General features: G+C 52.0%; 1 protein-coding gene across 2 annotated transcripts; it reads right to left on the reverse strand.

The window, feature by feature from the left end:
- Nucleotides 1–1,667: 1,667 nt before the first annotated feature.
- On the reverse strand, nt 1,668–27,024 carry RAB7B (RAB7B, member RAS oncogene family). 2 transcript variants are annotated; one of them, XM_042976635.1, is made up of 6 exons: nt 26,860–27,024; nt 18,480–18,548; nt 17,602–17,728; nt 16,637–16,852; nt 10,969–11,094; nt 1,668–3,803 (listed from the first exon to the last, which is right to left on the reverse strand). In XM_042976635.1, exons 2-6 carry the CDS (start codon nt 18,530–18,532, stop codon nt 3,723–3,725), a joined length of 603 nt encoding a protein of 200 aa, XP_042832569.1. In that variant the 5' UTR covers nt 18,533–18,548; nt 26,860–27,024; the 3' UTR covers nt 1,668–3,722. The 2 variants fall into 2 exon arrangements, with proteins under 2 accessions (XP_042832569.1, XP_042832568.1); XM_042976634.1 differs by lacking the exon at nt 26,860–27,024 and adding an exon at nt 22,059–22,156.
- Between the last annotated feature and the right edge of the window lie 430 nt (nt 27,025–27,454).

The raw sequence follows: 27,454 nt of genomic DNA on the forward strand, positions 1-27,454 counted from the left end.
TGGGGAAGGAATAAGAGGGCCGGCGGGAGCCCCACGGGGAGGGTGGTCTGGGCCAAGTCATGCCAGCCGCCTGGACCAGGTGAAGCGGAGGGGTGGGGGAAGGGAGTGGCTTCCGAGAGGGTGAGGACCTGGTGGGCTGTGAGGGCGACAGGGAGGGAACCGCAGCCACGTCCTTCGAGAATGAGGCTCACCCCTCCTCTGGAGGCTGCTCTGGGGCCTCACTGTCGCAAGGCAGGCTTCCCATAGTTACTGTTCCACCCTGAGCCCCGAGCCCCTTCCCTTAATCACTGCTTTCCTCCAATCTTATGGACTTTTTATAATTTTTCTGTATTTCAACAAGGGAAATGCACTGACTTTCTAAGTCTCTACTCCCCTCCCCACCTCCTACATAAACACCTTACCCCCACTACACACACACACACAGACACACACACACACCCCATATACACACACTCCCCCCCCCCCCCCCCCCCCCCCCCCCCCCCCCCCCCCCCCCCCCCCAGTGCACATCCTAGAGGGAGACTCGAGGTGTGCTCACAGGAGGCAAGTCCTCATGTCCTCAGCCCACTGTCACCGCCGGGCCAGCCACGCACAGAGATCAGTTTTGGGTGTCGCTCCTGGCAGGGCTGTTCTGCGGCCGCCACTGGACTGTGTGCTTCTGGGAACAGGACTGCAGTGTGGGTGCCGGCCACCCACCTGCCTCTGCCGGAAGTTGCCTGTGGCAGGTGACAGGACAGTGAGGGAGCCTCTGCTGAGTGGGAGCAGACAACAGAAAAAGTCAGCTGTTTCATCAGATCCTCTTGGGCAGTGTGGCACCCGGCCAGGCCCCGCCCAGGTTTATTTGGTGATAAGATTTGGGTTTGTTTTGGTTTTTCCCAAGCCCCCGGGGTGTGTGCCACCGGGAGCCCTGGCCTGGGTCCTCTCTGTTATTCATTAGCAGCCCGGAGCTGCCCCTTGGGCCAGGGATCAGAGTGGCCTGGACCAGAGCAGTCTGGGGAACTGGGGTCCTCTTTTCTCTGAATGGATGGAGATGAAGGGGCCCCGCCAGGTGCTGGCCACCCCCCCACTCTGGGCTCCGGTGGCTTCTTCGCTTAGCCCGGAGTCACAGCCCCCCGCGTGCTGCCTCCCCTGCCGACCCCTGCCCCTACTGGGTTGGTACCGAGGGCCAGTCTCAGAATCACGAGTGGGGGCACTCTGCCCTCCCACGTGGAAGGTTCTGTCCTCCTCCTGACTCTGGAGAAAACTCAAAATGCTCGGTTTAGGCCTGGGGTGGAATCTCCACGCCGCTCTTGCAAAGGTAGAACATTTATCTTCAAGCTGCAGGGTGTCTGGTGCCCAGGCGGGCCTGGCCAGGGGCTCCAGCCTTCCGGAGGGCCCTGAAAACATAGCTACTTCCTCAGGGACAGGCTTCACAGGTATGTGTACCCTGCTCTCCTAAGGACCCTGGGCTAGAATTAACGATCCGCTGTTACTGTCTTGAAATCTTTCATCGGTTTTGAACAAGGGCAGGGTATTTTCATTTTGCCCTGGGCCCCTCCTGTTATGTAAGCTGTCCTATTTCATTTTTTGTTGTCTACCCTGAATTTTGCACTATGGAAACATGCTGCTATTTTTTTTTAACTTAATAACAAAATACCAAAAAGGATAAAAAGAAAGGAGGACACATTTATTATTTGTTGCACACGTTTTGAAACAGTTCACACGTCCATTGGTGCTGCATACACAGGATACAGAAGCCCAAACGCCACACATCCCATCCACGGTCGGATGCATTCCCAGGAGAGCCTGTGTGAGGTGTAGAATGCCACTCCCAGGAAGGACACAGAGACGGCGGCGTGTTCCCAGCCACCTGCTCTCTGCCAGATCCGTGCCGCTGCCCGGGGTGAGCCAGCCCTTACTCCACAGCTGGGTGGGCAGACGAGGTTCCCCAGACTCTCCTGCTGACCCCTTCGCCCCTGCAGGATCCCCTGCCTCTGGGAGTATCTTCGGAGTCAGATGCCATCAGAAGTCCTGGGCTCACATCCCAGCTTTGCTTGGAGCTCAGGGCCAGATACTTCTGTGTAGACAGGAGACTTCCATGGAGGGCATGGATGTGGCTTGGGAGCCTCTGAGTGGTCATTTTGCCCACCCTCTTCAGGCTGGGTCCTGTCTATGCTATCTGTTGCCGGAAGAATCTGCAGGGAGAGGGAGTCCGTGAGTTTTCCAAGTCCCTCAATTCTAGTATTTGTCACTTACGTGGATTTCTTGCCCGAATCATTGATGTTACAGTTTTGGCTCAGTTCTTACTAGCTGTAAGAAATTGGGATTCTCCTGCCCCATAAATCTCGCAGGACCAAACATGCCCCCAGTCTGAGCACAAGCTTTGAGGATCAGCATAGAGAGAAAAGCCCTTCTTCAAGGGTCATGGAGAAGCCACTGGCCACTCAGCACGGGAGGGAAGGAGCACTGCTGCCCTCTGGTGGCCAGTCAGCAGAGCATCAAGGAGCCACTCAGGGGGCAGGATCCCTTTTGCTTGTCTCTGGGACAGCAGCTTTGAGTCCTCAGGTAAATGAAAGTTCTTTCACTGTTCCTGGAACACAGCAAATGTGTCCTCACCTCAGGGCCGTGGCTCTTTCTGCTCCCTTTCCATGGAATGCTCTTTGTCCAGATCTCTAATGAAAGTCATCTGTTCATTCTCTAGTCCTGGGGCCAAATGACACCTCCTCAGGGAAACCCTCCTGGACCACTTTGTCTGAAACAGCACCAACCCCAGTCTTTGTCCCTTTCTATCCCATTACCTCGGTTGCTTTGTCCAAGCACTCATCTGCTATTTGAAAATATCTGTTTAAATTCTGTGCCTATCGCTTCTCTCCCTAATCGGAAAGCCAGCTCCAGGAGAGCAGGGTCCTCGTTTGTTTCATTTGTCACTGGACCTCGGCGCATTGTACATAGCGGATGTTCAACAATACTTGTTGGAGAAATAAATAAATGCATATCAACAAGAGCAACTGAGATTTAAGCAGAGCTTCTGGTCCTCGAAACCGTATACTCTGAGGTCGGCAGGACACAAACCACCCCCATTTGACAGATGAGCCAGCTGAGGCTCGGAGAGATTTAGAGGAGTTGTCTGCGCATCCAGCAGAGAGGAATGAGCCCGTCCCGGGTGCCTCTCCTGGGCTCCCTCCATCCTACACCCTGGAGGGGGCGGAGTATCGTTCCAGGCCTGCACAGTGGCCACCAGGGTTTGAGGCAGGCCCTCGCTTTCTGGCGCTGGTAGCCGGGGTGGCCTGAGCTGCACCCTTGTCCAAAGCTGTGCCGTGGCTTTGCGGGTGCGTGGCGGTATGGGCGAGGAAGGCCAGTCCCCAGGAGAACGTAACGGGACTCCAGACACAGTGGCCTGTCTGCAGAGATGTGCGTTCTGGAGCGAGAGTGTGTTTGGGGAGGGCAGGTAGCAGGAAGGCTGGAGCCAGCCAGGAAACGGTGACTCCTCCCGGCCCGAGATTTGGCTGTGACATTCTGGGTTCCATCGGGGCCCCTGAGGGCCCAGCCCTGTCCTTACTACACTCAGCCCGAGGCAGGGGCTGTGCTCTGATCTGGGCCCAGCACAGATATGAGGGTAGTGCCTGGGCTGGGCTTGGGCAGACGGGGTGGGGGTGGGAAGGGGTAGGGAAGGGCTGGTGGGGGCCGGGATGCCCAGGCCGTGGGCAGGCTTTGTCTGGGCATCAGAGCGGGAGTCTGAAAGATCAGCAACATCTACTCCTGGACTGGTCTTCCGGTGAGAGCTTGATGGAGTCTGTGAGGTAATTCTCTAAGATGCTTCGATACTGGGGAAGGAAAAGAGAAGTCAGAGTTCACATCCTGAGAGGCAAAGATGCCCACCTGCCTTCTGTTTCTCACTGGCCAACGGTGGTTGGGCTTTTTTGTCCCCTCCCCATTGCGTTGTTAGGAAACTAACAGCGGGGGTGGGGGTGGGGCACTGGTCTTCCCCACCCTCCTCTGTCCTCACCTCCTCCTCCAGCTTTTTCCCAGGAGCCCAGAGCAGTTGGGTGGCACCAATCTCCTGACCTACAACAAGGTCCCATAACTTTCCATTCTCCAGAAGGAGCATGGAAGTGGCCAGTGTCACCTAATCCTTGAAAGTGTCACCTGAGGTGACATCTGACCTCCGGCAGAGATGATGACAGCCCTCTCCTGATTTCTGCTGGAGACCTCTCCCCACAAACACCCCCACACCCACCCTTCGTTCACCATGTCTGCCTCCCAGCCTCCCCCACGGCCACCCCTGGCACCTGAGAAGCCCAGTCAATTCTCTGTCCTCCCCAGATAAACTCAGCCTTTCCACTGGGACTATTTGGCTCTCTGCTACCTTCCCAAACCCCTGTGTCCCAACAAAGCCGGCCACTTCTCTCCCAGGACCTCTTGGCTCAGAGTGAGGCTGAGGTGGGGCAGGGGGCCCTTCCTCCAGGAGATGAATACTAGGGCTAAAGGGTCTCTTCTTAAAGGGACCCCATGTCTTTATTCTGCCCGGCTCTCACCAGTCACTGGGCTTGGCATCCGTGCTCCCCCACAGCTGGTATTGTGTGGGTCAGTGGCCCTCACCGAGCAGCACCCATCACCACTGGTGAATGTCACAACCCTGTCCTAGGAGATGGCGTCAGGCCTCACTTGCTACACCCTGATGATGGTAGCTCCTGAGACACAGGAGACGGTCCCCTGATGCCCCATGACTGAGGGGTCATTTAGCCTCACATGCAGAGGTCATGGTGCGGGGCCTGGGATCCAGCCCTTTTTCATATAGTTTGTTTCCTGAAAGTCCCTGTTTCTCGGTCTTCCCAGGTTGGGTCTCAGGGCCTCCTTAGTCAGCCTCGGTGATGGGCCTTGAGTATCGCTCAGCAAATTATTATATTATTTTTTAATGTTTATTTATTTTTGAGAGCGAGAGAGCCAGAGCATGAGCCGGGGAGGGGCAGAGAGAGAGGGAGACACAGAATCCGAAGCAGGCTCCATGCTCTGAGCTGTCAGCACAGAACCCGACGCGGGGCTCGAACTCACAAACCGTGAGTTCATGACCTGAGCCGAAATCGGCTGCTTCACCGACTGAGCACTCCCCCTCAGCAAATTATTTAGAGTTATTAGAATTTATATATGTTTATTTTAACAGGAAGGATGAGTGCTAGGGGTTGGGGGGCAGTGTATGCCCTCCAAATGAAGGTCTATCTCTCTGGAGATGTCCCCACACCCCAGATTGATCTCCTCCTCTGCTGGGGAGGATCTTAGCCCACCGATTACAGACCTGACCCAGGGCACCCCAGGGCTTCCCCGGCTCTCACCCTGAGAGAGCAGAGTCCCACCCAAGGAGCCTGAGAAGACAAAATGGGGCCAGGTGGCTCCTTGTCCCCAGCACCTCCCAGGCCTGGTGTGTGGGCTCCAGCCTTTGCAGCCCTGGACGTGTCCCGTCCTCCACCTGGACCCTGCCGCTGTGTGTGGGGCCCTCTCACGCCACGGAGCTGATGTGGTTAAAATCCCGACACTTCTGGATCTCCCAGTGAGGGACAAGGGAGGGCAGAGCATCACTGTCTAAGCCCCTTTTACCCTGGTGACCCAACTCTCCCTGAAAGGCAGGTTTGGGAAGCATTCTCTGTTTTGTCCTTTGTGGGTCCCTCTGTCACCATTCAAGCCAGAGACCATGACCAGGATCAGGAACTTCCCTAACTGGGTCTTTGGACCCTGGGGGCAGGACTGTTGCTTCATCACCCCTGAGTGTGCCCCCCCCACCCCAGGTTCACCCGAGGCCCAGCGGGGGGCCCCAGAGCCCCTCATGAACAGAAACCGTGCCGTTGCCGCAGCACCAGCCTGCAGGGAAGGGGGTGTGGGGCCTCCCGAGCAGCCACAGAGTTTCCTGAGCTCCTCTGCACTCTTTCTAGATCTTTCTAGATTCTCATGGGGTTCTGCCTCTGGAAGGGGTGAGAAACTTCCTCACTCATTACACTGGAGAAGCCTGAGGCCTTCACGCCGGCCTTCTGAACCCGATAACATTCACACGTCCCCAGGTCCAGATCACCGGAGGGCTTCCCATCTGTGACACCATTGCGGGTAATAACGGCGTCATCTTGCTCCTCGGATTTCCCACAAAACTTCTAAGCAACCAGCGGGCCGTAATTGGGTTTCCTGTGTAGCTCTTTTCTCCAGGCCCCCGTCCTCTTGGCCAGATGTGCATCCCAGTGCAGAGCAAACCGGAAGTGTCCTCACGCGTGCACCTACTGCACCTAAGGGATGTGACTGTGCCGGCCTGTGCCTTCAAGCCTGGTCGCCTCTGTGGACCTGCCTTTAGACCCTGCACCTGGAGGACCTCAGAAAGGTCCTGTGATTCCACCCAGCTTACCCGCTAGCCAGCCCGCTTCCCTCCTGGGCATGGCGATGGCGTCCTTCCCCAATTACCCCTCAGGAGCCGGGCCTCCATGCTGCAGCTCGTGCCACAGGGGCAGGGCCTGACAGCCCCAGCAGGGATGGTATATTACCAGCTTGGCAAGAGCAGAATCTCATCCGTGCCAATCCCCTTAAGTAGGTGGTGTCCCTTCGTATCACATTTTGGAATAACTAAGTATCCTAGTCCTTGAAAGCGGCCAGACTGGGGGGCGTCTGGGGGGCTCGGTCGGTTGAGCGTCCGACTTGGGCTCAGGTCACGATCTCGTGGTTCGTGGGTTCGAGCCCCGCCGTCGGGCTCCGTGCTGACAGCTCGGAGCCCGGAGCCCGCTGCGGATTCTGTGTCTCCCTCTCTCTGTGTCCCTCCCCTGCTCGCATCTCTCTCTCTCTCTCTTTCAAAAATAAATACACATTAAAAAAAGAAAAAGAAAGTGGGCAGAGTGGGACCCTAAAGTAACCACCTACCATTTTTCTTTTCAAAATGTTCCCCGAGTACCTATTCTGGTGCCATGTTCACAAATCACTCCAACCAGAATTCACCGTAGAGCTCAGGCATTTCAGGGAAGTGTGGATGTCCTGTGGCCTGTGGGCTGAGTGCATCACCCCCTTCCTCCCGTGATGCTCCTGCTTTCCCCTCTCTTCTCTAGCTTGGTCCCGAGCATTCCGTCCGAGCGATCGTGCATCTGACTGCCAAGCTGAATAGCTCCCGATTCCTTCTCTCCTACATTCAACCATCATGAGCCCCTGAGGCTCTACCTCCAACATCTGTTTAGTTCACCTTGTCCTGCCATCTCCATCCTCTCGGGCTTGGGCTATTGCACTACCTTCCCAACCACCCACTGAGCCCATCTTCCATGAAGCAGAAAACTCCCTTGCTGAAAACCCTTATACACAGCTTCCATTTTAAAACAGCTGCCTTCTATCTATCTATCTATCTATCTATCTGAGAGAGGGTGTGAGTGGGGGAGGGGCAGAGAGAACAGGAGAGAAAACACTGGAAGCAGGCTCCGGGCTGTCAGCGTGGAGCCCAGAGTGGGGCTCTAACCCAGGAACCCTGAGACCACGACCTGAGCCGAAACCAAGAGTCCTATGCTTAACCGACTGAGCCACTGAGGCGCCCCCAGCAACATTTTACTTAATGCTTTCTCTGTACTAGGAATTGTTTGACTTGGTCCTCGCAACAACTCCATTAGGAAGATATTATTTGTACTTTAAAGACAGGGAAGTGGTGGCTTAGGGAGGCCGTGTGACTTGTGAGTCAGAGGGGGAGTCAGGATTTGCAGTCAGATCTCCCCGGCTTCAGAGCCCCAGGTCCTCCCACCCCAGCCTGGGGCTTCCTCCCCTTGCCGCCTCTCACATCTCCCCTCAAACCCTCCAGCACCATGAGCACGACACCTCCCTGGGGACGAGGGGAGAGGCCCTTGCCGGAAATGTCTTTGAGAACTCATCTGACCTCACGACACAGGTGTGCAAACTCCGGTTTCACTTTAAAAGTGCACGTGCGTTTTACAGTCTATGCTCTAGTAAATAATGGTTGTTCTGTTTTAAGGGGAAAATACTTCTCCTCCACGTTTCTAAGGAAAAGGCACACCCTGTGGGGCTTCAAGGTGCCAGGTGAGCCCCTGTGTGCCTCGGGTCCAGCAGCGCGGTCTGGACACCATGCGCCCGCTGCGTGAAGTCCAGGCGCTTGGTGGGGGCTCTCTAAGCCTTCGTGATCCGTGCTGTTGACCTTGTGGGCCTCATCGCTCGCCCCACACCCCCACTTTCCTGCATGCCACATTTCCTCCTCTTACAGATGGACCCACAGTTGCTTCCTCACATGAGCCCTGTGGCTTGGTGCCTGGGCCTCTGGCCGTGCCCTTCTCTCTCTCCTTCTCCTGTGCCTGCCCCTCCCCCATCCTCCCGTGGCCACCTGCAAACTGTGCTTTGTCTTTCAACACCCAAGTCACATGCCACTTCTCTGGGGACCATCCTTGCCCACCCTCGCCACCAGCCACCACTGAGTCATCTCCATGCCTTGACTTTGCCCCCTCTGTGGCACTTACCTCTGTGACAACCTGTTTGTGAATATCCTACTCCTCTACCTGACCTTAGAGACCCTGAGGTCCATATCTCCAGCCCTAGCCTGATAACTCAAGAAGTGTTTACAGGATTGCATTATTTCCATCTTATAGATGAGGAAACTGAGGCTCAGAGGAGTCATATGCCCAGGGGTCCACTCAAAAACACCAGGGCAGGATTCAAATGTAGGTCAGTTTCGCTGTGGATACCACACTTGTGACTTCTAGACTTCTCATCAGTAAGTTTCCCCCATCAACGTGAGGGACTGACCTAGGGTTGCTCAGCCACTCTTTGGCCAAGTAGGATGGATATTAAAAACAACAACAACAGGGGTGCCTGAGTGGCTCAGTCTGTTGAGCGTCTGACTCTTGGTTTCGGCTCAGGTCATGATCTCGTGGCTCATGAGTTCAAGCCCCGCGTTGGGCTCTGTGCTGGTGGCCAGCACAGTGCCTGCTCTCTCTCCCTCTCTCTGCCCTTTCCCTGTGCTCTCAATCTCTCTCTCAAAATAAATGAACAAACGTTACAAAAAATAAAATAACAACAACCAAGCAGACAAGCTTCATAAAGTGGACACAGCAAGAAAGATGTAACTTTAAGAATAAAGGACACTCCAATCGACAGCTGACTGGATAAAGAGGTGGTATATATATATATATATATATATATACACACACACACACACACACACACACACACACACACAATGGAGTAGTACTCGGCAATCAAATAGAATGAAATCTTGCCATTTGCAACAACACGGATGGAACTAGAGGGTATTATGCTAAGCAAAATTAGAGAAAGACAAATATCATGATTTCACTCATGTGGAATTTAAGAGACAAAACAGATGAACATAAGGGAAGGGAAGCAAAAATAAGATAAAAACAGAGAGGGAGACAAAACACAAGAGACTCTTAAATACAGAGAACTGAGTGTTGCTGGAGGGCTTGTGAGTGGAGGGATGGGCTAAATGGGTGACGGGCATTAAGGAGGACACTTGTTGGGATGAGCACCGGGTGTTACACGTAGGGGATGAGTCCCCGGATTCTACTGAAATCATTATTGCACTCTATGCTAACTAACTTGGATGTAAATTTTAAAAATACTAAAAAGAAGAGAACAAAGGACGCTCCTTCTTCAGAAAGGACAGATGCTGACCACACGCAGACACTGGCTGTGGGCCGATGGAACTTCTCCGTGACTCAGCATTTGGCAATCACTGTTCTGTGTCGGTGCAGGATCATTTATCACCTCTCACCATACAAGGTCAAACAACCTTCTTCAGTTTCCAGGGGAATGGCATGAGCAGGCACATCTGTGGCTTAAGAGCCAGCGTTACGGCCTGTATCGTAAAGCCACAGCCCTCGGTCATGTGCTAGAGACGGACATCCCCTGCTTCCTTTTAACACGAGACAGTGAGGGCTGGGGGCCGGGAGGGGAAGCATACGAATATAGCCTGTGTCCGGCCAAACCCTGCGATTAAGGCTTCTCCCCGGGCAGCCTCTTGGGGGTGGTTGCTGCCTCTCTCCTTGGTGGACGACCGCAGACGGGGCCACGGAGCACTTCCGTCCAGGGCAGCTGGCAGCACGGGGCCAGGCTGCCGGTCGACCGCAATGACGGCAGGCACTTCCGCGTCGGGGACACCCCCCATCTCCCATCCTCCCTTCTTCAATTCAAAATCATTGCTGTGATGAGCTTTCCCCCTCTCCTGAGAAGCCCACCGTGATTAAATGTGGCAGAAGAATGAGACAAGCTGAGCCCTTCCCTGCGCCAATGACTCGAACCCTTTTCTGAGTTTCCAGACTCCATATTGGAAGGGGAAGAAAACACTGTTACTGCTTCCAGGCAGCCTTCCCTGATCTTCCCCTCGTCCCCCTTCCCATCCCTCACAGCTGGGCTGCGTGCCTCCCCTCCCCCTGCCGCTGGGGCCACCTCACCAAATCCTTTCACACCATGCACCTGTACGGTAACCACACATGGGCCTATCGGGCTCCCCTCCAGAGAGCCAGGGTCCCCGAGCCCTACACGCTGCCGGCCACAGAGGACACACTCCACACGGGGGGCCCACCGCTGTCCATCTCTTTGCCTGGAGGATGTCAGCCACTCCTGCAGACCTGATCGTCCATCTGGACAAATGCTTGGCGCTGTGGGGCCTCTCTCGCCAGTCAGGACTGAACTAGACCAGCAGCTCCCAAACCCTCCCTACACTGGAATGTCTCCGGGGGGGGGGGGGGGAAACAGAAGCGTGTATTTTACAAACTCCACAAGGGATCATCAGCCGGACCGAGGGACCACTAACTATGTAACCCAAGGTAGGTTTAGACTTCTGGCACTCTGGGGTTCCAGAACCAGAGCACTGCCGAGCCCATTCAGCAACTAATCGAGACGATGAGCCGTCCAGTCCTACCCGCATCCCTACCTGAGTCCAGTGTGTTGTTCTCTGAAGCTCCCCAGTTTCCCATCCTCGGGGCAGCCCTGGAAGATGATACCACCATAGCCACTTACCCTGGACAGAGCCCGGCTGGCCAGCATCTCGAAGGCCTGTACCACGTTGATGTCATTCTTGGCACTGACTTCAAAGTAGGGGATATCTTTCTCTTTACACCAGCCCTGGGCTACCTCCTGGGGCACCTGAGTGAGGGGAAGAAATGATCACTGTATGTATCACCATGGCCACTGTCATCGTAGCGCCCACTCTCATTACCACCATCGTGTCTCGCCATCCCCACTACTTCTCCCATTTATTGAGAAACTTCCATGTGTCTGAAATTCCACATGTGTTATTTCTTTTTTTTAATTTTTATTTTTTTACCTTTATTTATTTTTGAGAGACAGAGAGAAACAGGGCACAAGTTGGAGAGGGGCAGAGAGAGAATGGGACATAGAATCCGAAGCGGGTTCCGGGCTCCGAGCTGTCGGCACAGAGCCCGATGCGGGGCTCGAACCCATGAACTGTGAGATCATGACCTGAGCCGAAGTCGGACGCTTAACCGACCCGGGAGCCCCTCACATGCGTATTTCTTAACATAAATCTAGGAGGTGGGCTTTAGTGAGCTCTGTTTTCCAGATGAGGAAACTGAGGACTGGAGAATATAAACGTGCTCAGAGTGTGTGGGGTTGAGCAGGATTTGAACACAGGCTCGGCAGAACGAGAGCCCAATGTACTATATGTTGCTTTCCTAAGGCTCCTTCTTCAGTCCCTTTATAAGATGAACATGATAGACACTAGCCGGGGTGGAGGGCTTCCTTCCCCTGGGCTGGCTCACCAGGGCCCATGCCCAGGAGGTCTGTTGCTGAGCAGAGACTCAGGTCCTTGCTAACCCTCCTTCCCCAGGGTAGAGTCCGAGGAACAGTTGATAAGCCAGATACTGTGTTAGATATCTTGTCATCTTCACTCATTCAATCCTCCCAATGACCCTGTGAGATGGGTCTTACCGGCTCAATTTAGAGATCGGAACACTGAGGCTCAGAGAGGTTCAGTGATTTGCCTCAGATCACACAGCTGAGAAAGGCAGAGCTGCACTGCCGTCCAGCTCAGAGCTCCTGTGGCATGGGCACTGCCCTCTGCAGGGCACTGCAGGAGAACGGTACCCTTTCTCCCTCTCCCACTGGACCATTGATTCCTTGAGCTCAGGCTCACGGTCTCCTCAGCTCTTGGCCTGGCAGTGTGGGCCACTCAGTACAGGCAGAATGAGTACATCTCTACCCGAATGCAAACGGCTGATCAGAGTTTGATCGTGCTGGTTTGGAAAACTCCTGAGAGCCCTGGGAGTTACTTCCAAAGACAATTGGAACCATTGACTTTAATCCCTAATGAATTATTTCAGGGAGGAAGAAATGGCCATATATGGAACATTGGCTGTGTTTGGTACTTTGTAGTCATGATTTCATTGTGCTTAAGGGAGCCAGGGTTTTTTTATCCTGAAGAAAGGACATTCTGCCCCTCTCCCAGAAGACAGCACAGCCAGGGGGCAATCAGAGAATGCCTCCCTCCTGCAGGTCCTAAGGATGACTATCTCATTGCGATTAAAGGACGCGTGACTGTCTCAGCTCCCTGGTCTCACGAGTGGCGGCACCGGAGGCTCATGGTGGCCTCCCACAGAGCCTCTATTGACACCAGTATTGCCTGGCATTGGGAGGCTCGCCATGTGAGACTGGAGGGTGTAGCCCCTTAGGTCGACTAAGCAGCCTGCCCTTTGGCGAACTGGCTGACACCTCCATACCCCGTGCCTGGGTTCTGGGGGGAAACCCCAGGCCTTTTAGTCTCGGCCTCTGATCTCCAAGACCTTCCTGCCTTTATGGGGAGGGGTCCAGAATTGGCCAGGACTGCTCCCTTCCATGGAGCACAGATGCCCAAGGCCTGGTGAGCAGGCAAGAAGGTTCACAGCTCAGGAACATTCTGAACTCTTTGGAGGAAGCGTCAAGGGTAACCCACAAATAAGTAAGTATTAGAAATTAACACGCTGTACCTTGACGGGGCCTTAGAAATGCAAAGGGCTTCCTATCTTTTAAAGTCCTTAAGTGTGAGGACTGGACTCAGGCTTTTCACTGTGCCTTCCCCCTGCCCACCCTCCACCCCCACCAGGTGATGAGCATTTTGCTGAGCACATCACTGATGTTCTGGGGTTGCAGTAAAAACCATAGTCAAGTGAAAAGAAGCCAAAGGACTCTGCTTCTCCAGGATGCAGGGAGATCTTTTATACTTCGTGGCACGAGAAGCAGATGCCCGGATTAGTGCCCAAGGTCACCCGGCAACAGAGCTGGGGGGACAAGGCTGCACCTGCAACCCGCTGATCTCCGCTCCCTTTTCTCCTACTGGACAGTGACTGGGCCTGTCTGGTGCCTGGTTGTGACAGATGTTTTATCTCATTTGTCCCCGATCTTTCTCTGTTGGGTTTATATGGAATGATTAAGTCGCGCTCCAAAATGTCAGTTGAGATTATGTTGCAAATTAACATTCTTTTTGGATGCCCCTTCTCCTCTCCCAAACTGAACCCCAGCAAGCGGGCCTGGGAAGAAAGCCACCCAGACAGCGCTTTTCACTATTTGCTTCCAAATCTTGTTACAATTTCATCATTGTTTCAGTCATCTTGTTCTTTATTTATTTATAAAATAATAGCTCTTTATAATTTAGGCTCTGACTGTGGAAATAAACTCAGGGTGCGGTACTTGGGGACTTGGGAAATAGGAAATTTTTGAAAGCTTTCCTTCTGTTAATTTGGCTTTGGGCTGACGATATATACTATTAACATTTTGCTTCTCCTGTTATCTGCTTGTTCATCAGAGGCCAAATGTTTGACAAAACTAGCTCAATTCGCATAATTTTATTTATGATGTCTTTGCATCTCATACGCATTTTAAGCGATCAATTGTATGAATGTTAACATTAGTGTGTCAAATACATCTGAAACCACTACCAAAAATAACTGAGACTTATTTCAGAAAATATAATCCCCATGTTATGAATCAGTGATCAGTCAGAAACTGCCTTCCTGAACATAGAGCAAAGGATTCACATCCTAGTGAATAAATCCCTCATAGCACAGGTATTTGCAGAACTGTTCTTTCTAGCAAACTAGTATTTTTTCACTATTGCCTTCTGTAGAAGGAATAGGGATTTTAAAAAATCAAAGTCAGCAATTTCTTTAAAATCATTCTGGTGAGATATATATATATATATATATATATATATATATATATTTTATTGTTCTAAAACCTACATAAACACAGGATTTGCCATTTTAACTATGCTTAAGTGCACAGTTTGGTGGCATTAAAGCATATTCCCGTTGCTGTGTCGCCATCATTCCCATCCAACTCCAGAACTTTTTACTCATCCTAAATCTAGCAGTAGACTTTTAAACATTTATCTCCTTTTTATTAGGTGAGAAAAACTCCTGTGTTTTCCCAGCTCATCCCTTGGAGAACGTAAGAGGGAAGGTAACGATGGTTTCTGTGGGCTAAGTTTGCCAAATGCTTCATAGCCATCATTTCCTTTAAGTTCCCAGTCACTTCATGGAATCTGTGTCTGGTCTGCACCTCACAGACGAGGACCCTGGAGCTGGCCCAGGGCAAGCACGGACTTGAACCCAGAGAAGGCGCTCCTTCAGATAGCTCTCAGCTAGGCTCGTATGCGCTCACCTCTGTTCAAGTGAGCCCAGAGCATGCCTCCCGGCGGGCCTTCTCTATTCCCCAAGCCCTCTGCTAAGCTGGGGCAAAACAAGGACATTGGAGGGCAGTGGTGTCCTGGCGTCACCTCTCCTCACTCACGGTTCCTCCTGTCTACTTCCCTGCCCTCATTTCATTATTGCTTAGCGTTTTCCCCACCTCTGCTGATGCCTACTCTACCAGTCCCCGTCCCGGGGCTGCCCTGTGGAAAGAAGAACTCCCCTCGCTTCCCTTCTCCAGGGTCCTCTGTCACCTCCCTGTCCTGGCTGAGCCCTGGCTTTTCCTGGAGTCTCTGTTCCCCCTGTCGCCCTCTCCCGTGGGGGCTGTGTCTACACCCTGCTCACCGCAGACCCCAGAGATGGCGATGAGCTTGGCTGGGGCCTCCCTGGTGCCTTCAAATCTCTCTCTTCTTCCTCTCTTTCTGCAGAGCAAAGCTCCTCCCCTGAGGCGTGGATGGTCCCCTCCACCCCTCGTGTTATCACTGGCTCTTTCCATCCTGCTTGTTTCCGTGCTAATCCTGTTGTCTCCACCTCTCAAGGTAGCCTCCCCTGCCCCTCCAACAGAATGCATCCTTTCTCCACTTCAGTCTCTTTTTCCCAGGGCCTGACCCAGGACCTCTGTCAAATATCAGATCTGGTCTCCCATTCGGTGACACAGTCTCCTTCCCTTCCACCTCCACCTGTCCTCACTCCTTCTGTCCTGCCCTTCTGCCTTGGACACTGCAGCTAGCTGCTGTTCCTCCAAACCTTCCCCTGGCTCTCTTCTTTCCTGGGTGGCTTGTCAGTGCCTCCACACCTCTACTCTTCAGCTACTCTCGTCTGGAAGAACCTTAGTCCCAGGTCCCTTGTTCCTGGCTCTCACCCCATACATGGCTGCTGGGGAAAAACAATCCAGACACCAGCTCCAACTCCTGGTCTCCTCCTTCAGCTGAGCCCCTAGGGTCACCCATCTGTTCTTGTCTTTGTCCTTGATTGCTCTCCAGAGTAAATGGCAGAGCTTCACTATGAGTCTTGAGACTTCTACTTGGTCCTCTTTCGCTTCCTGCTCAACAGAAGATGGTGCCTCTGATTTCACTGAGAAAAAGTCAGAACCTCATGCATGCATCCGTCCATCCATCCATCCATCCATCCATCCACCCATCCATCCATCCATCATTCCAAATGATGCCTCAGTTCTATTTCTTTTCTCTTTTTGAACCATTGTGAAAACATAGTTCAAATATGATGGCTCAGTTCCTCATTCCTTTTCTCTATTCGAAACACTAAGACAATCTTGTTCAAATGGTTCTTTTTGGTGTCATTTTAGGTTTGTTCGGCACAAGAGCATCTTTTACAAATTAAGTCTGCCTCTATTGTTTTCTCATTGGTAGGCAATAAGGAAAGAGCTCTAATCAATGCTACTGCAGTGGTAAGTACCTACACGAGTGGGGTCCCTGCAGCCATGGAGCAGACTGCTTGCCATTGCATAGCCAGATAATCCAATATATGCCCATGGTAATAAAAAGACATATTACTACTTTCCCAGAAAATTTACAGATTCAAGAATTGATAACTGTGATCCCCTACCTGACCCTGGGTAGAAATACTGTTTTACAGGTAAATTCAAATTCCACCTGCCTACCGCTGATGCCTTAATTCCTCCACTCCCTGTCTCTAGACAAAATTGCTTTCACTTCTCAAGTCACAGCATGCTATTTCTTGCCTTTGCTCATGCTGTTTCTTCAGCCTGGAACCCACCTCCCCTAGGAAGCCCTTCCTATATTCTGGGTTTGAGTAAATGCCCTTTCCCTGTGGTCGCCAAATATCCAAGGTATATCTCCGTCATTTTATTTACCGTAATGTGTCATAGGCGTTTTTCAAGTGTCTGTATGCACTACTAGGCTGCAACATTCTTAAGTAAGGACTGTGCCTGATTCAGCTCCCTATGTGTGGGACCGACCACAGTGCCTGGCACAGAGTAGGTGCTCACGTAATGTTTGGTGGATGAACGAAAGTATGACTGGTACCTGCCGGTCTGCGAGATCAATCTTGTTTCCCAGCACCACCATGGGGTAGGACGGTTCCATCGGAATCGTTTTGGCCAGGACGTCACCCCGCCAGGTATCCAGTGCTTCAAAAGACTCTAGGTCGGTGACATCGAAAGCCAGGATGCAGCCATCAGAGCCTTTGTAGAATGTGGACACCATGGAGCGAAACCGCTCCTGTCCACCCGTGTCCCAGATCTGGAGGGGAAGAGCAGCCGCCCCATTGGGCTGTGATGAGTGCCTGGAGGTAGGCCCAGCTGGGTGCCATGATGTCAAAGTGTCCTTTTCTGGGCAGGAAGCAGACAGCCTTGGCACAGGTGCTTGTGGTCCTTTCAAGCACGGGCAACTCAACCCTGTTGCCCGTGTTCGTGACAGTATCTTCGCACTGTCATTTAGCAACCCAAGAGCACTTAACATCTGAGCTCTCACATTCCCCCTGGGCCATCAAGACAGGCACAGTTATTCTCACTGTTATTCTCACCTGATAGATTTGGACCCTGGGAATGACTTGCCCAAGGTCACTTACCAACTTTTCCAGTGAACCTGCGACTAAGAATAAGGCCTCCCAACATCTGGATTAGCCCTTCCTCCCCACCCCCGCCCCCCGCCCCAGATCAGGGATCAGCATTTCTTTTTCCTTGAAGGGTCACGTAGTAAATATTTTAGGCTTTGTAGACCTAACTGTCTGTTGCAACTACTCAACTCTGCCTTTGTAGTGCAAAAACAGTCATAGACCATAAGTAAACAAATGGGCATGGCTGTGTTCTAATAAAACTGTATTTGTAAAAACAGGTCGTGGAGCACATCTGGCCCATGAATTGAAGTTTGCTTATCTCTGCTCTAGACCGTTGTAGTTCCTGGTGCACACGGCTGTGCGAGTGGCCATCTAGGGAATGTGGGATGATTTCAGGTACGCGGGCTGAAGAGGGAGAGGCAGAGCAGCTTACCTGTAGCTTCAAAGTTGTGTCATCCAGTATGATAATCTTGGAGAGGATGCTGGCCCCCAGTGTGGTCTGGTAGTCCTCGTAAAATGTCTTGTGCACATACTGGTGGAGGAGGGAGGTCTTTCCCACACTGAAGAAAAAAACCCAAACACATGTGAACAACACACACACACACACACACACACACACGCACACCCGGACTGTTCTCAGAATCTTGCCATGCGCCTCTCGCTGCCACCTCTCTGTGATTCTGAATTTCTAACATTTGCAGTCCAAGGACCACAGTGAGCAGTAAGGGATCAGTGAATGGACTCTAGAAGTAAGGACCAGTCCGGGACGCCTGGGCGGCTCAGTTGGTTAAGTGTCGGACTTCGGCTCAGGTCATGATCTCACGGTTCGTGGGTTCGAGCCCCATGTTGGGCTCTGTGCTGACAGCTCGGAGCCTGGAGCCTGCTTCTGATTCTGTGTCTCCCTCTCTTCCCTTCCCCCGCTCGTGCTCTGTCTCTGTCTCTCTCTCTCTCTCTCTCAAAAATGAATAAACATTAGAAGTAGGGACCAGTCCGAATGAGGAGAGAAGTTTGCGGAGAGTGGAGCGTCCCACAGGTCAGGCCTTTCCTATATTTGACAGAGGTGGGAGGACAGACGGATGCCAAGTGGTTTGTCTAATCCACATAGCTAGTCACTGCAGAGTTAGGGCAGACCTGGGACCAGTAACCAGACATCCCGACTCCCAGCCTCTTTTGCCCATCTCTCCTCCCTGATGCCACTCTGAATCAGAGAGAGACCCATGGCCGGTGGGAAATATGCAGGAGGCCTCACTGCCCTTGGGTAGGGGGCTGCTTCCCAATCCCCACACCCTGAACTGATCTTGGCTTACTCACCCCAGGGCTCCGATGATGATGAGTTTCAGGTCCACCTTCTTCCGGGGATTCATGGAGGGGCTTCGGAGCCTGTAGGGAAACAGAAGTCGTCTGCATGCTGGCCAGAGTCCCGTGTGGCCATTGTCACTGAGGCTGGCCTCTACTTTCCCTTCCTTGATGTGCAGATCACTGCTCTGGGCCCGGGACTCAGGTGGGGCTGTTCTCCAAAGGAGATAGGGGACCAGTAATGCTGACGCCCTCCCTCAGCTTCCCCTCGGGGCCTCCCCAAGGCTGGAAGTGTGGTGGCCCCACAGGACAGGCACATCTCTCACTCTTCAGCATCACCAACCCTGTTCTCGGAGGCAGCCCGGAGCGCCAAGAAGACCGCACGGGGTTGAACAGAGGCCTCGAGGACAGTCAAACCAGCAGCCAGGGGTGGAGAGCAGTGCGGGAAGAGGAGATGGGGGCAGGACAAGGGGTCCATTGTCAGGACTGCCCGAGAGGCTCTGGATGGGAGAGCGCCCCTCCCCCAGCCCGAGGTGTTGCTGCAATTACAGAATCAAAAGGCTCTTCTTTAATGCAGCTGGTGGGGGTATAATTGGTACATGTTTCTGGAAAGCTAGTTGGCAGCAAGTATTGAGAGCCTTAAAAATGTTCCTGCCGTCCACTTCTAGGAATTTGTCCTGGGGAAATAATCTGAGATGCAGGCAAAGATTCTGGTTCAAGAATGTTCTTCACAGTATTATTTATAAACATCCAACAACAAAGAAGTGGTTAAATAAATCATGGCACACAATAGACTATTAACATGGAGTTTTGGAGACTATCATACTAATGTGGGAAAATGCTCATGCCATAGGGTCTAAAAGAAGACAGAAGACACTGCACTGTATATACGATACCATCACATATATGAAAATGAGTTCCTACTTGCATAGAAAAAAGCCTAGGAATAAATATACAACAAACTTAAGTGGTTGATTCTGTGTGGTAGGGAAATTATACAATTTAACCTTTGTTCTCTGTGCTTTTTAGTATGTTCCATTTTTTTTTTCAACGTTTTTTTTTTGTTTTTTTTTTATTTTTGGGACAGAGAGAGACAGAGCATGAACGGGGGAGGCCAGAGAGAGAGGGAAACACAGAATCGGAAACAGGCTCCAGGCTCCGAGCCATCAGCCCAGAGCCTGACGCGGGGCTTGAACTCACGGACCGCGAGATCGTGACCTGGCTGAAGTCGGACGCTTAACCGACTGCGCCACCCAGGCGCCCCTAGTATGTTCCATTTTTAAATAACACACATGTCAAACAGGTATTGTTCCTGTAAGAAATAATTTGTTTCTTTCCTATAAGAAAGAAACATGTATATATGCATGTATGCATTTTACATATACATGTACATATTGATTATTTAAAAAGTTTTTTTTGATGTTTATTCACTTTTGAGAGAGAGAGAGAGAGAATGAGAGTGTGGAAGGGGCAGAGAGAGAGGGAGACACAGAATCTGAAGCAGGCTCCAGGCCCTGAGCTGTCAGCACAGAGCCCGATGCGGGGCTCAAACCCACGAACTGTGAGATCATGACCTGAGCTGAAGTCAGACGCTCAACCAACTGAGCGCCCCATATTATTATTATTTCTCAACAAGCTAAGGCAAAACTGTTGCAGGGGATTGTGCTTAACTGGCTCTTTGGCTCTACCCTTACGTGCACACGTATGTGTATACAGTTCCCAACTCCTGAGTGCTCCAGACTTGGACGGAGCAGGTAGGCATGCTGAGCAAACCTTGATCTGACTCAGCCTGGCTGAGGTGTCAAAAAGGTCAGTTTGAGTTTCCTTAGGGTCCTGGAAAAAGCTCAAAATAAGATGTTCTGAGGCCTTGGTTCTAATTCTCTCATGTTGCCACCGTGTGATGTTGGATCATTTACTTCCCCTCTCTGAGTGTTGGCTTTCCAACTAGAGAATGAGCAAGTTGGGCACCAAAGACTCAAGGTCCCTTCTGGTTGAAAAATACTTTATCAACTGGAGCTCTAACTCACTGGCCACAAGGGCCTTGCCCGGGGGTGCCTAGGCCCCAGGGGCGTAGGGCTGTTAGTGCCCCTCCACGAGCCATGTCGTGGCCCCAGGGTGATTTGAGGCTCGGCTCAGAGATGTTTGTCCGAAGAGCCAGAGCTGGTGTCACTGGACCTTCTGCGGTAACCCAGGAGGGCTGGCTTGGCATGATGGGCAAGACCTCTTCGTGGTAATCCGCGACAGTCCTTCAAAAAATCCCGACACGGTCACTGCATTCCAAAGCCCTGCACTAGACACAAGCACGAGCACAAAAATGGAGCAAATAGGAAACCACCCTAAGGAGTCATCATGGGAGAAGGCACAGGCTGAGTGATTACACCAAAGACAAAGCATAAAGCGTCCCAACAGAGGCACAGAGAAAGTGCTGGGGGAATTCAGGGGTGGGAGAGAAGCCCTGAAGGAAGGAGACATGTGGTTGTGCGGGAGGTGATATTTCAGAGGGAGGGGATGAAGTAATCAAAACCCTGAGAACAGGTGAATGGAGAGGGTGGATGGTTTGGAAGGGTGAAGCGAAGGGTATGGAGATAGGAAAGCAGGGAGAAGAGGTAAGATTTAAGGTGGGTCCTGGAGGTCCGACCAAGGACTCGGTCCTCTCATTCATTCAGCAACCATTCTCTTTGCTCCAGACAGGCAGAGGAAGATAATTCAAGGTATTATCCAGGGCTGGCATTTTGTCTTGGGTGTCACTGCCCACAGGGAAACCAGCTAAGGGAGAAGTGGCTCAGAAGCTTGTGAAAGATACATGTCTTCAAGCATCAGTTACTGCTCAGAAGGGGAGTGGGAGCCATGGTGAGCTCTTTCCTAATGTCTTTGGTACAAGATTCCAACCTAGTTTTAAAAGCCAATGCAGTGCCCTTAGAAAGGGAGTCAGGACCAAAGGGAGGCAGGGACCAGTGGGGAAGGAATCAGCACTGACGGAGTACCTGCAGGGGCTGCTCTGCGTCCTCTGATTGCTTCGAGAACCCTCCCGGTAGCCTTACGAGATGAGTCTTGAGACTCAGAGAAGCCAAGTCATTCATATCTCATCCAAGGCCATACAGGTAGTACAGGGATGAGCCAGCGTTTGCATGGAAGGCCAGAGGAGGCTCCTCTGTGCCACGTTGCCTCCTGACCTCTTGAGTTTGAGCCCATGGAATCTGTGTGCATGGGATCTGGGGTGCTGGGCTCCCGTTTGGTGAGCCCCGACAAAACCCTAGCAGAGTTGGAGGAGATGGAGAGAAAGGTGGCCAAAGTGACAAGAGGTACGAACGGGAGCCGAGGGAACGGGTCTGCGGAACAAGAGCTGTTGTGTGAGGATTGACCACCAAGGTCAAGATTTGGCCAGCTTAGTTGGAGGGGAATGTGTTCACACACAAGCTGCCATGCTGGAGCATAGATGCTCACGCTATCCTCTAACATGTTTTCCGCCCAGCACTGCATAGAGGACTTTGTGAATGTGCAAACAAAACTATGCATATCATTGTGAGGTTAAATGAATGAATACATTATTATAATATGTTTAACGCAGACAATACATTATTATAATATATTTACCGGCCGCGATTAAAGGTTCAAGAGATGTTAGCTCTTGCGGGGGCACTTGCGTGGCTCAGTCGGTTGGGTGTCCGACTTCGGCTCAGATCATGGTCTTGCAGTTCGTGAGTTCCAGTCCCACCTCGAGCTCGCTGCTGTCAGCACAGAGCCGGCTTCAAATCCTCTGTCTCCCTCTCTCTGCCTCTCCCCCACTTGCTCTCTCTCAAAAATGAACAAAAATTAAAAAAAAAAAGAAAGAAATGTTAGCTGTTTTATGACGATTGCTAGCACACAAAACGAGCTTGCCGGACTGACACCATAGGTCTCTATTTTACCACTCAAGAACCGGGTGTCTAGGGGAGTTTAATTGTTTCTCTCTAAAAACACAGCCTAGAAGTGGTAGGACCCGGATTAGGAGCTAGGTTTGGAATCCAGGCCTAACTCCACAGACCACACCCTCACCTGCTCATTCTACTGTCTCTTCCGTAAAACTAGGATGAAGATCACACACCTGCCACCGGGTGCCCCTGTCAGAGAGGCTCCGGGGCTGGGTGGCGTGGGCTTGACATGGGACAGCGTGGCCAACGTGCTTATGAAGGGGAAGTGGGGTGAGGGCGGGGCGGGTAGAGAGTGTGCATATAACAGAGGATCAATATCCACTACCTGGGAAGCTCTCTGCAGATAATCAAAGATAATATACAACATAACAGTGGGCAAGGAATATGAATAAGCAACCCAGAAGTCTTATGAATGAAAAGTCATCAGCTTCGAAAAGATACTCAACCTTACTAATTTTTAGAGACATACAAAGTTTAAAAATACCATTTTTTTTTTACCTCCAGAGAGTGGCACAAATTAAAAGGACTGATGGTGAAATTAAGTGTTGGCAAGTGTATAGGGGAAGCACTAATATGTATTGTTGATAGGCTATGAATAGCACAGCCTTTTTTGGAGGGAAAGTTGACAGTAGCAAAGTTCGATACGCACGGGCCACAGTCTAATTTTAGACATCTACCCTCAGAACGGACCTATGCTCAAACATACCTTTGTACAAAGACGATTGCTGGAGAACATTGTCGTAACCCGAATGTCCATCAATAGGAGGTTCTCTACATAAATTATGATCCATTCAGATTCTGGGATACCAGGTGGCTTTAAAAAGAGTGAAGTGGGGCGCCTGGGTGGCTCAGTCGTTAAGCATCCGACTCTTGATGTCAGCTCAGGTCATGATCTCACGGTTTGTGAGATGGAGACTGCACGGGGCTCTGCGCTGACAGCACGGAGCCTGCTGGGGGTTCTTTCTCCCTCCCGCACTCTCTCAGCCCCTCCCCCACTCGCTCTTCTTCTCTCTCAAAATAAATAAATAAACATGTAAACGATCAAGAAAAACAAAGAGTGGAGTAATGAAGTAGAAAATAAGTGATAATAATTTAAGTAAAAGAGAACATCCCTGAACGTTTTGTACAGCATGATCTCGATTGTGTAAAAGCAAACAACAACCTTGCTTGTGTGACTGCATAGTTAATATCCTATTTGTGCTTGTCCTGCATACACAGAAAGTTGTGGATAGATACACACTAAATGATTAATAGGAGGTAGGGAAAGGTAGATGAGAAGCTAGGGGCTATTGTTTTATTTTATATATGTCTTGTGTTAACATTTGTCACACAAGGCTTAGTCGTTACGTAATGAAACAGTATCAAATGTACTTAAAGAAACTTAACATTTCTTTATTTTTTTTTAATGTTTATTTATTTTTGAGAGAGAGAGAGAGACCGAGAGTGAGAGGGGGAACAGGCTCCAGGCTCTGAGCTGTCAGCACAGAGCCTGACGCCGGGCTTGAACTCGTGAACCACGAGATCATGATCTGAGCCAAAGTTGGACGCTGAATCGACTGAGCCACCCAGGCACCCCCTAAAGTTCCTTTAAAAAGAGCACATGGGTGGATGACAACCCCAAGTCATCTGAGTGTGATGTCCTGACAAGACAAATCACTTTGGGGTCTGGGGCAGGAGAGGGAGGTCATCTCGTACCAGGGAGTGATCATGAGTTTTGGAGTCAGCGTTCTTATTCTACCTCCATACATTTGTGACCTTGGGTGAGTTGCTTGACCTTGGTGAGTCGGCTCCCTCATGGGTGAAGTGGGCATCACTTGTGGCTGTGGCTTATTCTGCAGGGGGGCATGTGTCATTTCTGTTAGCACAAAAGGCTCCTCCAATGGGGGAAGACCCAGATGAATGGTTACTAGTTGCATGGGGGCGGGGCAGAGATCTGATTGGTAGCACCTGCCACTTTCTGTGGGGTAGATACTCCCACCGTGGTGGATTTCAAGCTACCAGTGTGGAGCCTGCTCCAGCATGCGGTAGGAGGAACCCCAAAGATCATCTTCTCCGATCCCCCACCCGGGGCTTGAGCCATCTCGACCTCGTTCATGGAAAGACGGAGCTGGATCTGCTCCCATAGAGCTTCTTCCCTCCACTAGGGGTGGATTTCTCCTGGGGCCACAGAGAACATGCAATCTTCCTCTGCCACATGCCAGCCTTTCTGAGGTTTAATGTCTTCTCCTTGGTGTTTCTTGACTCTTTCTTCTTCCGATCCTTGTGACTCGCCTTGGCCTTGACTCTGAGCTCCCTTTACCCCACTACCACCCTAGTCCCCTTCCCCTGGATGTGCCCTTCCAGCATGCTGCTGCTGCAGACCCCCTACCCCTACTGCAGACTCTCAGAAGGGGAATGATTTGCTGAGGCTACTACTTAAAATAGCCTGGCCCTTGGGTCCCAGGACCCCCTAGGGGTCCCTTGCCCCCTAGCAGCAACAAGGGGGTGTCCAGAACTGTGTCACCGGCAAGGGAAGGCAGCTTGGTGGCAGACACCGGTTGGGCTCACCGAGGAGGCATGTGTAGGTTTCAGACGGTGGCTGAAGTCCCTTCCCACGTCTCTGGGCCCTGCCCTTGGCTGGACTTTGGCCATAGCTGTCTTTTTAAGCCTCCTCCCGCCCACCCAGCTACCTCAGATGCTTCAAACCAGGGCATCCTCTTAGAGCCCAGGCTGAGTCACCACCCTCTACTGTTAAATAACAGTGACAAGCAGGCTTGGAACTCAGGGCCCTGCCTTCAGCCAGCCCCGATCCACCCAGACCAGAATCTGCAGGCGACTCAGCCCCCACTGCATGTGACTAACTCCTCTCCCCTTGTTGCCTGGTAGTCCTTCTAAGACTGGAGCCCTGGTCCTGCCCACCTGCCAAAGTTACGGTGTAGCTCAGTCCCTAGGAGCAAGAAAGCCTGGGTTGATGCCCCTGGGCACGCACACACACAGGCACACGCACCCGTGTGCGCATACACACACACCACCCTAGGGTTTGGGGGCCAGTCTTACACGAGCCCTTGGACTTGGTCTGCTCTCACCATCCTACTTCCCTTCTCTCCCTCCCCCACTGGCCCCAACCAGGACCGAGGTACAATCTTCGGCCTCGCTGGTAAGGCGAGGTGTCATTTCTGCTGACAAGGAAGAAGGATGAGGGAGACCAGTGGGCAGGGCAGATGAGAATCCTGAGGCAGGCAGTCTCCCTGCTTTGCTCCCATCTACCCCACTTTCAGTGCCTCTCCTCCCTGCTACCACGTCTTGGAAAACGACAAATGCATCCACCCTAAAAATAATGGGATTTACAGTCGTGGGAATAAAGTTTGTCTTTGAAAATAAATGATCTATGGAGCACGAAGCTTTATTGCCCTGTGGGAAGGCTCACGACTCTGCCTTGCCCTCCTAAATCCTAGCAGGTCTAGACCTGCTCCCCTCCAGGACGTGTGTCCATAGCTCTGGTTTCAGGAGGCTCAGTGCTCGTGTTCTTTAAGTTCTTTGGAAGTATTAGTCCTGTCTCCCCAAGTAGACTCTCAGTGCCCAGAGGACAAGAAAGTGCCTCCCACCTCTCTATCCCTCCGTAAAGCCTGACCCATGCTGGGAATATTGAATCTTCAATAAACAGTCATTCATTCATCCCCATCTATTCATCCACCTATCCATTCATCCACCTGTCTATCCATCCATGTATCCATCTGTCCATCCATCCATCCAGCATGGGTACTATATGCCTACTATGAGTCCGCACTATGTAGGTCTGAGGGTACAGACAAGTTACTATTTCCATGGGACTTGTGTGGTGGGGCATTGACTGACGAACTCAGAGAAGTTATTTTTATAAATGCACGCTGCCTGGCAATTCTAGGGCACCCTGCAGGTTATAAAATGCCATCACAGTCCAGTGGATTCCTGAGTCAAGAACAGCTAGCTAGTGGCAAGCTGAGACCAGAACCCAGATCTGTCCAACTCTGTTGACTGGCTTGCCTAGCACAGCAGAGCTGTGCCAGGAGACATATTTATGATTTAGGACAAAAGGACACTTTTCTACTCTAGGAGTTTCTCCTTCCCCAATGAGACGCTTTGGCCAACGGGTTCCACCCAAGGAGGTGCCCTGTCGATGTGGCAAGGCGACCTCGGGTGCTGGCTGGCCTTCCTCTGCTGAGCCAGTGGCAGTGTCCTCCCGCTGAGACTGTTGGCCCGTGCAGAGCCGGGAGCCTGGGCCCCAGCAACCCAGGCTGGGCTGGGCTGGGCGGGGAAGTCCCTTCCACCTGGCTCGCTGCCATGCCCTGGGAGTTTCCCTGGTGGGCAGTGGGGTGGGGGGGTTTCGGGTTGGATCTAAGCCCCGCGGCTGCCAGATTCTAAGCCTCATCCCTGCCTCCATTCCCCACCTCCCTCCCCAAACCCAAATACCTCTAGGGCTTGCTGGGACAGACCAAAGAACTGAGAAAAACTTTCAAGGCACTTACGGCTGTGGCTGCTTAGCATCTGGCCTCCCCTGAGGGCAGGCGGGCCGTTCTCTCTCTCGGAGTCTGGGGGTCTCCTCTTAGAGCAAAGGTCTCAGCCGGTTCAGAGGAAAAAGGCTCTGGAGCAGAAGAGCTTATTGAGGCCAAGCTACTTCCTTCTGTTTTCCTCCTCTCCCTCTCGTGCACAGACTTGGGAAAGTTGCAAAAGAGGCTGGGCCGGGTGAGCTCAGCTGTGTGGGTGGAGGGGGTGGGGTGGAATGGGAAGCTTGGCTTCAGAGCTCACTGATTAGGCACCCCTGTGAGAATTGGGTTTCCTGGGAATCTGGCCCCAGGGGAACGAGGAGTGGAAGGTTCGAGGTGTGGAAGTGTGTGGGTCACAGCCTGCAAGGGCACCCCTGTGAGAATTGGGTTTCCTGGGAAGCTGGCCCCAGGGGAACGAGGAGTGGAAGGTTCGAGGCGTGGAAGTGTGCGGGTCACAGCCTGCAAGGCGACACGCAGGTTTGGGGGCACCACGCAAAGCCTCCAGCTGGTTTTCGGGACTTCTGCCTGGGCCGCTGGAGCCCACCCAGTGAAGGGAACCTTTTGTTTGTTGAGGCGT

The sequence above is a fragment of the Panthera tigris genome, chromosome F3, assembly GCF_018350195.1.
Source record: "Panthera tigris isolate Pti1 chromosome F3, P.tigris_Pti1_mat1.1, whole genome shotgun sequence".
In the NCBI taxonomy this organism is placed as follows: Eukaryota; Metazoa; Chordata; class Mammalia; order Carnivora; family Felidae; genus Panthera; species Panthera tigris.

What these genes read in the sequence shown, in the direction of transcription:
- RAB7B (XM_042976635.1), bottom strand. Translation starts at nt 18,532, where the DNA reads ATGAATCCCCGGAAGAAGGTGGACCTGAAACTCATCATCATCGGAGCC. An exon ending in TTGATCTCGCAGACCGGCAG is followed by an intron (nt 11,095 to 16,636) that starts GTACCAGTCATA and finishes CCCCTCACTCAG; the next exon opens with GTGCCCCAGGAGGTAGCCCA. An exon ending in CCAGCCGGGCTCTGTCCAGG is followed by an intron (nt 3,804 to 10,968) that starts GTAAGTGGCTAT and finishes TTCCTTCCCCAG; the next exon opens with TATCGAAGCATCTTAGAGAA.